The 12769-nt window shown below is 37.3% G+C and overlaps 1 protein-coding gene across 1 annotated transcript; it reads left to right on the plus strand.

Moving 5' to 3' along the window:
- Positions 1 to 390: 390 nt before the first annotated feature.
- On the plus strand, positions 391 to 12255 carry METAP1D (methionyl aminopeptidase type 1D (mitochondrial); the record flags this gene model as incomplete). Its single annotated transcript, XM_008943391.1, has 5 exons — positions 391 to 451; positions 5330 to 5496; positions 8052 to 8201; positions 11376 to 11524; positions 12213 to 12255. Coding segments are annotated over exons 1-5 (570 nt in total), but the record flags the coding sequence as incomplete, so codon positions are not given.
- Between the last annotated feature and the right edge of the window lie 514 nt (positions 12256 to 12769).

Here is a 12769-nt window from a genome sequence, read left to right on the forward strand (position 1 = left end):
AGATACTTGCCTGTGTTTCGGTTTGACAGGGTACAGTCATAAGCCTGCTGCTGCCAAGGTTTTCACCAATATGTTGCTCTTGTAACTGAAGGCACACCTAACCTGCTGAATATTTCATTTCCCCAATCATGCTATTAAAAACAGAGCATTTTTACCCTTTTATTTTTGTTTTCTCTTTTCCAGTACCATCATGACAGCTGTGGCTGTGTCCTGTTTACAAATTGCTGCTAGTCACATTTTCAGTAATCCTTGTGGGCTTTGCTTTCCCTTAATATGAGCAATTAGGAGGAAACATTTCTCATGAGCATGGACTTGCTCTTCTCCTTGTAATGACATAGTCCTGCAATCCAGGAAACAGTGCTACATGGTGTCCATGTCCACAATTTCCTGATGTGGGAAAAACGTGTGGAAAGCATCTGGAGAGGAGACCCCCTTTACCAGCTTGTTTCCTGTAAGCGAAATTGGAAGACCTTGTCTGTGCAAATAGATTTCAAAATAGAGTCTGCCCTTTGACTGTCCCCATAATTACACTGCGCTCTCTGTATTTTATTTGGCTGCCAGAGCAGTTAACCCCTGGAAGTAAGGGGCTGATGATGGCGTGACCAGCACGGGTATGCAGACATGACCATGTGAATACACTCTTGTTTGGAGAAGCCTGTCATTAAGACCTCGTTACAATATATTTTTACCAAATTTAAAAATTATTACATGTTGGGTTATGTTGATTAAGATATGTTATATCCTTCATGTACAGAAAACACAGAGGTATTAGTTGCAAAAAAAGAAAAAAAAAGAAAAAAAAGTTCTTTCCTGGCTTGGATATAATCAACATCTGTCAACAGAATGAATTTTCTTTTGTTTAATTCAAGGGCTCTTATCCTTCTACTTTGCCCAATCAGTTTCAACTTCTGCCTCAGGCATTTACCTATGTTGTTCTTCCCCTTCATATCCTTTTTTTTTTTTTTTTTCTTTTTTAGCAAATGCACAGGTTATTGCTTGTGAAATGTGAGCTGCTTTTCTGCTATGCAGGTTACACAGAGTTGGAGAGAACCTTTAATCTTTCCCATCCTATTTTTGAAGCTTGGATGTACCTTTGCAACATGGAAATTACAAAGTCAGTGTTTTGTTAGAAAGAATTACAATTACGAGTAAAGATCTTTCAAACCACAACCGTTATTTCAGATTGAAAAATGGGAACATTTGGTAATTAAGAGTAAAAAGCTATATATTCTTACCTAGTCATAATGGTTGGATTCCATGTGTTTTTACCCATAGTGATTTTTAATACCTCGCTTTAAACTTTATTCCTCTGAAGTTTCAGCAAAATGAATATTTGAATATATGAGTATATGGTATACTATTAAAATGACCTGAAGAGCCAAATTTAAGATTTCTATACTAAGAAAATCTCCACAGTCATTCTTTTTTTCAGCTTAAAGAGAAGAATTAAATCACATATTTTGAAGAGTTATCGGAATAATGCTTTTTATTTTGTTAATTATTCATATATATTAAGTAAGATTTACTTTTATCAAGAGTAAGTTGATTTTGTTTCCTAAATGTGTTGAGCATTAATTCTTATAATACTAAATAATTTTGGTACTGTGCTTCTGTTGATATTATAACTAAATTATTTTAAAATATGTTAATTCTGTTTCTTGACTCTTTTAAGTTGTACCCTTGTACTTACTGTAGTTTTGAACTGTCATCAAGTTTATCCTTTGGTAACATCTGCTAACAATCACATTTGATGAATCATGTAGATGAGCAATTTTTTGCACAGCTACCCCACAACTCATTAATTGAAAACAAAGCTAATAAATTGCTCTAACTGTTAAACAAGAAGCGTTAGAAAATAGCTTATGTGAGAGTTCATTTCAAACACCTCCCTTTAAAAATACTTCTTGGCCACAGGAAAAATCACATTTAAATGACTAAAATCAACTTAATTAAGGGTCATTAATAGAGATACATATAAAAAAAACTCTCTACTCTGTGAGTGAAATGGGAGCATTTCATTATGTAGTGTAGCATGCATGAACAGATAACAATTAAAATAGACCTAGAGTAAAAGGCTAATAAATATAGGGCACCTTGTGCTGCAAAATCAGTCACTTAAAATGCTCCCACCCATCATCCTACTATATTTCTGTATTCAGCCCCTTTGGTTGACTCATTTAAAAGAAGAAGAAAATGTAATTTCCACACAAGATAAATTCATCTGGTAATTCACAAAAGCTCACAGTGCATATTTATATCATTAATACAAATTAATGTCTGGAAGGTATGCTGAGGAATCCAGTGGTTCTGGCACAGTGTGATTCATGGTCGAGTCAGAGGGGCAGTTGTCTGTAATTTTTTGTGCTCAGTACATTGTATCTGCTGACGGGATTCAGTAACATGGGTAATAATTCTCCTTATTGCAGCTGATAGTAAATATTCTGTTACTCGAAGCAGGTGACAAAGCTTCACTGTTAGGGGAGAGAAAAAACATGTAAAGGATCAACTCTGCATCCTGACTGTGCCGGTGTGTCACCAGGCTACCCATCTTCAGACTCTGGGCTCTCTCCAATGGCTGCAGTTTCTGCTGGGAGAGGCATAAATCTCACATTTATGAACTATCTTACAGTAATTAATATACACAGAAAGCTTAATAAAAAGGATGTGCTTGAGTGCCAGAGTTGCAGAAGTAAATAAGGCACTGAGAAAAGCTTTGGTAGGTGTAAGGGATGGGAAGGAGGGGATATCTGAGCCAAACATGGAGAATACAGCCAGTTGTTCCTGTCTCCGATGATTGATGATGTTGCTATATCCAATTAGCTGTGAATATGGGAGTCTAAAAAATAAAAGGAGCTGGGGAGGCATTGGGAAGGCCTTCTTAAGGAAGGAAGTGTGTGGATAGAGTCCAGATTTTCATTATAAAACAGTAACTTCATTATATTTTAATGTCATTTTATTTCATTTTATTTTTACTTTGTAGGAGAATGTTTTCTGTTATGATTTTTTCTATTTCAAGTAACGGTTTAGTTACTTTGTCTTTATAATGATTCCGATGTATTTTAGGAGTTTTATTACACTATGGTGATATTTATTTGGTTGTCACAGTTCACCTGTTCAAGTAGTAGGTATTTTTGTATGCATCTGGTTTATAATGAATAGTTAGTAGAATAACAACAGACTACAGTACCTTATTATCCTGTTATCTTGTGACAACAGTTACAGTGTATCTTTAGGAGTACAGAGGTAAAAATTTTATTCCAAATAAAAAGGTATCCTTCTGAATGTGGGATAGTCAATAGGCATGCACCTGCGAATATAAACTGGTTTAGTGTATTTAAGAGTTTGTTACTTGGGACATTTGGAGTTTTATTGTTGAATAATTGACAAGCACAGTTGCGCCTTTTCTTCCCCAATTAAATTTTTACGCAACAGACAAGGTGTCTGGCCAGCATGCCAAGCATCAGGAACATTTGAAATGCTCACATATTGGTGTCCACATGGACTTTAACTGACCACATTAGTGAGTGTGGATTTTCTATATATTCGTAATACCTTCGGCTGTGGTAAGAGCAAGGTGCTTCCACTGCACTCTGTAAAAGAGTTACCTTAGATTATGCTGGTCGACTGATTGCTACTTCCAGTGGCCCAAAAGTTGCTGCCTTGGCAGATTCTGTGCTTCCAGAAACGTGTGCAAACCAGCCAGAGAGTTTGCAGGATGCTTTGGGCTCTTTGGATGCACTTGCACGTTGTGCAGGTTAGATGTAGATGGTCCAGATTTTTTTTTTTTTAATTGAACAATGATTTTTTTTCTTGTGAAGAAGACCCTAGGAAAGCTGGAGATAGTGAAGCTATTGATTAAATTATAATTCAAACATCACCAAACCAATGCAGCCCTCTATTAACTGTGCAGCTCCACTTCCATGGAGACAGTCTCTTCCATTTTGAACACTTCTAAAGCAAACCACATGCAACTATTTCATTCCTTCTGGGTTTTGGGGCTCAACAGAAGGTGCATAACTCGAATCTCCTGTATATCATGGAATACTGTAAAAGGGCTGTCTGTGAAGCCGGGTTTGCATGTGAAAGGATAGTTTCTGCATCTGGACATAATAAATGCATCTAAAGGAAAGGAAGGAAGGTACAAAAAAATAAATTTTTAAAGAGTAATTTTTGTTCAGTTACAAAAAATGCAGTAGATTAATTTCTTAATTTCTGTGATATAATTTTTTTTAGTTACTTCTGTTTAAACAAAACCACTTCCTTTTACTAAAGAGTGATTATTCATATGGGTTACTTGCCACAAAAGATTGCTCTTGTGTTTGTATACATATGACATTTTCAGAAGCACATTAACTATTATGTGAAACTTATGTTTCAAAATCCCTTTCTGTTTAGACTGTAGAATGTTTGAGTAATGGACTACGTGTAATTGTAGTTTAATTGGACAGTGTCAGTAATCCTTTTGAATTTAGTGTATTTCCCATTTTTGACACTATCATCGTCTTTTGTGATGCATTATTTTGGTTTTGATGTCTCTGACAACCTTTGGGCCTCATTGTCTTTTTTTTCCTCCTTTTTTCTTTTTTTTTTTTCCTGTTTTGAGGAGAGCAAAATGTGTCGTGGCTCAACAATGTAAGTTTGAGCAATGAATACTCTGGTGAATTGCCATCCTGAATTCCCATGTGAATTAAATGGAAATCTGATTTCAGTATTCCAAGCCAATTACAGATTTTAAACTCTTCAATTGCCCTTGGCCAAGATTAAAAATATGTTGTGAAGTTTGTTCTGTTGCCCTGCTATGCAGGAAAATCCAAACCTTGTTCCTTGTGTCTCGGCACAAATTACAAGAACCACATTAACCTGTTTGTGCTCAAATCTGTGACCAATTCTGCAAAAACACAGCCAGAAATATTGTCTGAAATCAACATAGTTTCTCTTTTCTCCTCTTTTCTTGTTGCTGTCCCTTATTCATTCTTTCACCAAGTGCAGCTTATAGCCATTATTCCAAGCAAGGGCCAGCTGAAGCATCACCTGTTGCTGTAAGCTTTGAGGAATTTAACCACACTGCTTTTTAATGCATCAAACCAAAACAGACCTGGTGTTTATAAATGTTCAAAGTATTGTTGGGGGAGGGGTTTCTTGATCTCGTTGCTTCTCAGTGTTAATGGTCTTTCTTTAATGATACAAGATTTGAACAACATGAACTACCTTTGGCTACTACATGAGTTCTGTGGTTTGTTTTACGTAATGCCCTTCTTTTTACATACTTTCCATTTTGTAATATGGCAGTAGAAGAAATGTTGACTATTTTTAACTTATCTGTTAACAGGTTCTGTGACTGGCTGCTATGTAATCTTTTCTTCATGCAATCGTATCTACCTGCACAGGCAGTCAAACAATCAACAACGAAGATGCTTCTTTTTTCAGGGACAAAGAAATAGTCCTTATAGTATAGTTTGGCCAGCCACTGTTTCTCCAGCTCACTCAGTTCCTAAGGTACTGCAATTTCTATTATCTAATCTGTTCTTCAGTCAATATAGAGTTGGATTGCAGGTGTGATGAAGTGTAGTCATTGTCCTAGAGCTGGGGGTTTGCATCACCGTCCTGTTGCTTGGTCTGGTATCTGGAATAGCTGTGATAGTAAGGAAAGTTTTCAGCTGCTTACCATGTTAAACACAGTGGTGTATCTAGTTATTAGGGAGTTTAAACCTAGAGCTTGTTCATTTATGGTAGCGTAAATATGGAATATTATAATCATCTGTCAACACTTAGCACTTCTGTGTCCAGATTCTTGGTTGGGCCAGTTGTAGATGGTCCAACCGAAAATTAGTAGGAATCATTCATGGTCATCTGAGTCCTTTTCTGTATAAATCTCTAGCAAGCTAATTATAAAAATGTTTCTGTTTTGCTGAAGGTTTTGTTAGTTGATTATGTCATGTTTAGGAAGTGTACGATACCTGCTGGTAGCTGCCCTGCAGCCCCACTGCACATTCTAAACTTCTCTTTACTGTGCCTGAATTTTTTTGTTGTTGTTGTAACATACACTTTTATTTTTATTTACTTTAGAGCCAGAAGGAAGTTTCTAATGCAATTTTAATATGTATTCCACTTCCGGTTTGCTTTTTTATTTGTTTTTTTTTTTTTTCCATTTAATTACAGCATACAGATAATTTTTTAGTGTCTTTCCTTTAGGCAACAGACAACCAATGTACAAGCAGCTCTTTTCAGAATGTGTATTAGTACTTTTACAATTTTACTTTAAATTTTATTAGATATTTCTTATGCAAAATACGGAGTATTTCAATGGGCCAGAAATACTAAAAAGTTGTTAGATAGGAAAGCAGATAAGGATGCTGGTTGTAAGGCTCTTACACTTGAGAGATTGTGGAAGCTCTGTGTGCAAGGAGAGCGTAGTGTTACAAGCTTTATATATTTTCAAAACGTTAAAAATGGTAGAACTTACAAACTTTTTTTCCATGGATTTTGTATTGCTACTTTTAAGATAAAGAGAGAAAAATATACTGTCACACTGAAGAGTTATCTTCACAGATCAGAGTTCTCAGACTATCTAAAAATAGTCCAGTTCTTCAATTCTGAAAACCTGAGGGCAAAGTTATTACTTTATACAGAGTATGCTGGAAATCACATTGAAATAATGTTGTTTTTTCAAGATGTTGGTGTGAAACTGCATACATAGACATTTGTATGTACACTGCTTTGGGCTTCTCTCTTAACAGATCTTAGAGGTCATAAGGGTCACGTCTCAGCCTTTACTAGATAAGTACCCTCCAAGGGGAAAGCAAGGGTGCTGCTGTTTATGGAGTTGCTAATCCAGCAAATGCTGAGGTTTTTTTTCTAAATTAAATCCCAAACTACTGCAATAGGATGTTTTTAGTGTTGATATGCCATTAATTTAAATGATACGTAAATCTGAGATTTTGTTGACCTAAGCCCACTAAAGATAGTTTCACTTCTTATTAGAGCAGAAATTATATACCCACAGGACTAACAGTAGTCTTCTTAGTTGAAGTCCCACTAGAGCTAATCGGTTGCCCCGCTCTTCTCAACATATAGGAATACCCTCTGTGTTCTGTGGTGGGTAGGGAACAACCCAGTTTTCTACCTGTCAGCTTGTTTCTTTGTTTTGTGACGTCAGTGCAAAACTCACCCTGTGGCAGGCATGGCAGGGAATCAGTCTGGCTGTGGCGGGCAAAGGGACTCCTCCCCAGCTAGTGAAACAGCCCAGGACCCTGAGAGAAAGTACAGTTCCATCACTGTGCCACGTTACCCTTATTACTACTTTCTTGTGTTTACACGTCTCATTAAATTGATGTGGATTTAAAAAAAAAAAAAAGGAACAAAAACAAAATAACATAAAATAAAATAAAAAACGTAAATGCAGTTTCACCTCCATACAAGAGTGAGAACTTTGTGTGGGAAAATGAAGTTTATTGCACTTTCCTTGACACAGCAAATTGAGATACCCTTGCTAGTGTTGCAGATGGACAAATTTGGGCACAGCATATGGACTAGATTAATAAGTAAAAAAACTCTAAATTAAGTTAAATCTTAAGGTGCTTACTCAAAAAGCAATCTTATGGAAGTTAATTGGAGGTTTGCCTGAACAAAAAAATAAGGATTTGGTCAGCTTTATTTTGAGCCTAATTCTCTGCTTGCCCCATCAGTTCCAGTGTTTAGATACCTTTTGTAGGAAATGCCTCTTTGCAGAAGAAAATGAAGAGTTTTTAAGTCTCTTTCTCACAGTTTCAAAACTTAGAACTGTCTGTGCTGGAAGTCAGCTGCAGTATCTGGGGTTTCAGCACTGGCAGGCTAACAGGCTGTGTAAGTCAGTAGTAGCAGGCAATGTTAAGTTCAAAAGGGCAGTGGAAGAAATACTGAGGCAGCCTTGAGGGTTTGCCCTGATGGCTTAGGAAGGTCGATACTACGACAGAAAGGGCAAGCTGCCATGAAGCAGGAGGCAGTATTTGAGAAAATGATCCCATTGTCATGCTCAGTTTTCTGATCTTCATTTTCAATCCTTTTTCTCAAAGCACATAAAAAAGCCAGACTATGTGACGACAGGCATTGTACCAGACTGGGGAGACGACATAGAAATTAAGAATGAAGATCAAATTCAGGGGCTTCGTCAAGCTTGTCAGTTGGCCCGTCATGTCCTGCTTCTGGCTGGAAAGGGCTTAAAGGTAACAGTTACTGAAGTCCCATAACAGCTTGGATGTCTTTCATGCTTTCACTTATTTGGTGTTTTTTCTACCTTTTTTTTTTTTTTAATTTTCCCTTAATGTGAATTCAACTTTAAGTTAGATCCTGGGGGGAAAAAAAAAAAATTACTAACTTTTGATTCAGTCCATTATATGCCTGTTTAATTATTTCTGTATTTTGAACCTATGTAGTACTTAGAGTAAGTTGCTGGCTCAGATGTCTCTCTGTCTCTCTCTGTCTGTAATCTGTCTCTGTTCGAATTGTGCCAAATTGCATGAATTTCTCATAAGTCCCATGCTACCTTTTTTCTTTCACTTTATGGCCCATCTTCCTCATACGTCATGCTTTTGGCTCTGCATGTGTGCAAGTCCAAAGGGCTGGGCTGCTTTCTCCGTTCCCATCCATACCTCGGGATGGGGTCCAATGCGACTTGAAGAGCTGCCATTGGAAAAAACAGCTGCCAAATTCCACACAATTTTCCAGAGTGCATTGTTAATAAAGCCTCATGGCCTTTATTATTCTGGAAATGTTTCTACCGTATGCTTTTTGGGATACCTCCCAAGTTAAAATGTACTGGGAGGAGCCTACTTCTAGGTTTTGCAGATGAAGGAGTGCTTTTTTAGCCTTGCCTTGGTTTTTGAAATAATAATATACTGGATAGGATAAAATGGGTTGAGTAGCTATGAGATACAGAGATAAATGGGGACTTCAGGTCAATGCCATTGATTTAAAAGGGGAAGAAATTATTGGTTTACCATGCATTTTCCTTTCAGTTATCGCAGTTTCTCAGAGGTTTCACCCCAGCTGGGGTGGCCGATAACAAAACTGCCCAAAACTTTAATCTTACATAGGCTTGTGCATGTTTAACTTCTTTGTGTGCAATTATTTCCCAGTACAGTAAAATTTACTCATGTAAAGTTAAGGGCAGATACATGTTTCTGAAGGATCAGGATGCAGTGTGCATTTTGAATGAGAGCAGCTTTTCACTAATATTGTGTTTGTTATCGAGTGTAAAATACGTATGTGTGCATGACGGTGTAGCTTATGATGCAGTTCATAGTATGTGCCAAATCGTACATAATAGAAAAACACTACACACACATAATGAACATTTTGGAGCAAGAAGGTGCATAAGGTAAGAATTACATGACCAGGAGCTGTGGACTGGAAGGGAAGGTGGCGTTTGGAGTAGTGTTGCTGAGATCACTGCCCAGGTCAACTGCAGACAGGTGATGAACTATGTTTTACACTAGTAAGTGTTTGGCCATCACACCCCTGACTGGGAGGATGCTCCAAAACCCTTCCTCATTAACAGCAAGCATCTCCTGCTTTCCATATTGACACTGTGTGGCCAGTTTATACCCATTCGTTCTTGTGGTAACACTGCTCTTCAGTTTAAACAGTTTCCTGTCTTGCCTTGAGTCTGTCCCCTTCATGCAGTAATAGAGCCATTACAGCTTTCACTAGACCAAACTAAACAAACTGAGCTCTTTTAGGCTATTCTCGTAAGATAAACTCTGCATTCGTATTTTATCTGAAGAGCCCCATCCCTCCCCCTGTTTTTGTTGTCTTGCTGAACCCACCTATCTCCCAAATAACAGATGAGGTGCACAGCAGGTGCCTCCCCAGCCTTGCCCAGCTAGCAAAAGCTTCTTTAAAATAAGAGCAGATACTGTTAAAAGCAGAACTTTTCACAGTGTGTAAGGCTGCCACGCAGAGAGCACAGATCTGTCTGATGAGTGTCCAAGAGGCACATCAAATTCCTTGAGCAGAGCAGCAGCAGACAGCACCCAGTCTGGTAGATAGCGGTTCATGGTAGATAGCGCTTCAGTTTGTCTGTGGGCTGAAGATGATAGATGGATGAGTGAAGGCAGGAGCAACAAACCTGTATTTATCCAGAACCAATGGCTGCAGTATCCGATACAGACAGCATGCTGGGGCTGCAGATGCCATCCCAGCACAGAGCTTACGATGGCTACTGCAAAGCAGGGGCTTGGAGAGTAACCCCACATTCTTGTCTGGAGAGGCTTCATTGGTCTTCATCTGCCCAGCTGTGGTTCTGTGCTGGAGAAGATACAAGCTGAACAAATAGACCTAGCTTTATCCTCAGCACAGTGCAGAAGTGCACTCCGCTGTATTCAGTGTGTGTGATCACTGTTATTTCAATATATGGATAACTATGCCTCCTGTGCCACAGCCTGCACAGGAGGCATACTGTTACTATTCCACACGTTACTAAACATTCCTCCAAAGTCACAGCCACTGTAGTGTATGCATACAAGTATGATTCTCAAAACTCATTCAAATCAAAATCAATTTGCAGAGGAACCCTCAAAGGCACTTCTTCTCAATGAGGGAGGTTTCCTTACCAAATTTCGGCTCTAACCATTCCAGAGATAGTCAATCCAAAAGAAAAGTGAGGAGAATGTAATTTTAAGCATGTGCATTTTCCACTCCATTGATACTCAGAAAATGGCTGAATGATTTACGATTTTTTTTTAATATGTAAAATTGTGAGAAAAAGATTAATCTAGAAAATGTCAGGCATAAAAATAAGTATTTCTAAAAATGATGGATAAGCGCTTACAGATTAACAGTGATCATCTAGGCTGTGGCAACTTTAAGAAAAATACCATCAAGGTATGAAGCTAAACATGTAAATCTTTTATAAAATGAAAGAATAATTGGAAAATACTTTTGTTAAATACACAAGTACATTCTGATAAATGTATTAAGGAGTTACACAAATTAATATCCTTTTCGTTACAAACAAAAATGGAAAGTAATGTTGTGTTTAAAAGGACTGAAAGCATTGAAACCAGACATTTCTATAGCAGCTACTGAAACAAGATGCCATGAAAAATTGGTGTCTTTGAGAAAGCAAATGTGGAAAAAAGAACAGAAAGGAAGTAGACAGTACTTTAGGTTTTATAGGAACCTTTGTGTGCTCATTCTGACTGCATACTTTATTTAAAACCTTTTTCTTAAAAAAAAAGTCCGATTTGTCAATAAAGGCCTATAAGACACTGTTTTGTATCAAAGCAGCATATTTGAAACATCCAAGATTTCATTGAAACACTTGGCTGCAATCACATTCAGCAAATACAAGAAACTATCTTTGCTTTTTTAACAGGATGTTATGTTTGGTATTTTAGGTTGGCATGACAACTGAAGAAATAGATTCCATTGTTCATCATGAAATAATCAAACAGAATGCCTACCCATCACCTCTGGGCTATGGAGGTTTTCCAAAATCTGTTTGTACTTCCGTAAACAACGTGGTATGTCATGGTATTCCTGACAGGTATTTACCTAATAATATACAATTTACCACCAGGAATTAAAATGTTAAACTGAAATTAATAAATTGTGTTTAATATTGAACATACTTCAGCTTAACTAAATATCATATATGGTAGTCTTGCGAACACATAATCATGTTACTACACAATGCTGATAGATGTTGTAGAAATGTATGTGAAATAGAGAAAAAAAAATTATCCTGTTTGTCCAAACAGTTAAAAATAGTAGCATAATGCCTTTAGAGTTTAGTGTGTGAGGAAAAAAAACAGTACAGTATGAATTTTTTTTTTCCTCCAGCAAAATAAGTGTAGGGTAAGGAATAAATATATTTGAATTTATGTGGGTTTGTTTGTTGAGGGTTTTTTATTTGCAATACATTCAGCTATTCACAAAGTAAAATTATGAACCCTAGTGAGAGAAAAAGAATAAATATAATGGCAGATTTTTCAGGGTTTGATACGTTTTTCTGGTAGTTGTTTCTCATTATTTTATATTCAGCTACATTTGTTCTCTAAGTAGTGAGAGCTGAACATTAAAAATGGTTATTCTGTTTGCCTCTGCCTGCCTTCATCACAAAATATCTACCCCCTGTTTTTTAATGTATGTGTCATTAGGTGTTTATTCTTATATTCCCTTTGTTGGGAGCTGTCTGTCACCATTATTGGTTTTTTGTCCTGTTTATGTTTCAGTCGACCTCTTCAGGATGGAGATATTATCAACATTGATGTCACAGTGAGTAATTCATATAAAAAAATAGTCTTTGATCAACTTTAGAATCACTAGTAGCAACAGGAAGAATAGTGGATTGGAGATGGGGGATGCACAGATGGATGTGCTGTTTACTTCTGAGCCAAGGCACAAGCAGCTGGTTTCCTTTTTTGTTTTTAACTGTGTGTTTATTCCAGCTAGACCCGGGCCTGACTTGAATTTAGGACTGGAATCAGATGCACTGAGATCAATGTTGGCCTAAGTGAAATGTCAACCCAATCCTGCTATGTGTCATGTTTTTGAGAAGGTGTAATTGTTATTGATCCACTGTGTAGTTAATGCAGAGCACCACAGTACTGGGCAGCTAGCTGAAGATAGATATGTATGAGATGAGCTAACATGAAGAAAGCCAGCATTTTTCCTTCACTCTGCCAAGATTGATCTTCCTCTTCCTGCTGATTTTGAGTGGGGCCTGTCATTATCTTACTCTGTCATTAGAGGCTGCATTGGCCTGTGTATGTCAGTCTATTTGGACAGC

The sequence above is a fragment of the Merops nubicus genome, unplaced genomic scaffold, assembly GCF_000691845.1.
Source record: "Merops nubicus isolate BGI_N331 unplaced genomic scaffold, ASM69184v1 scaffold9657, whole genome shotgun sequence".
Taxonomy (NCBI): Eukaryota; Metazoa; Chordata; class Aves; order Coraciiformes; family Meropidae; genus Merops; species Merops nubicus.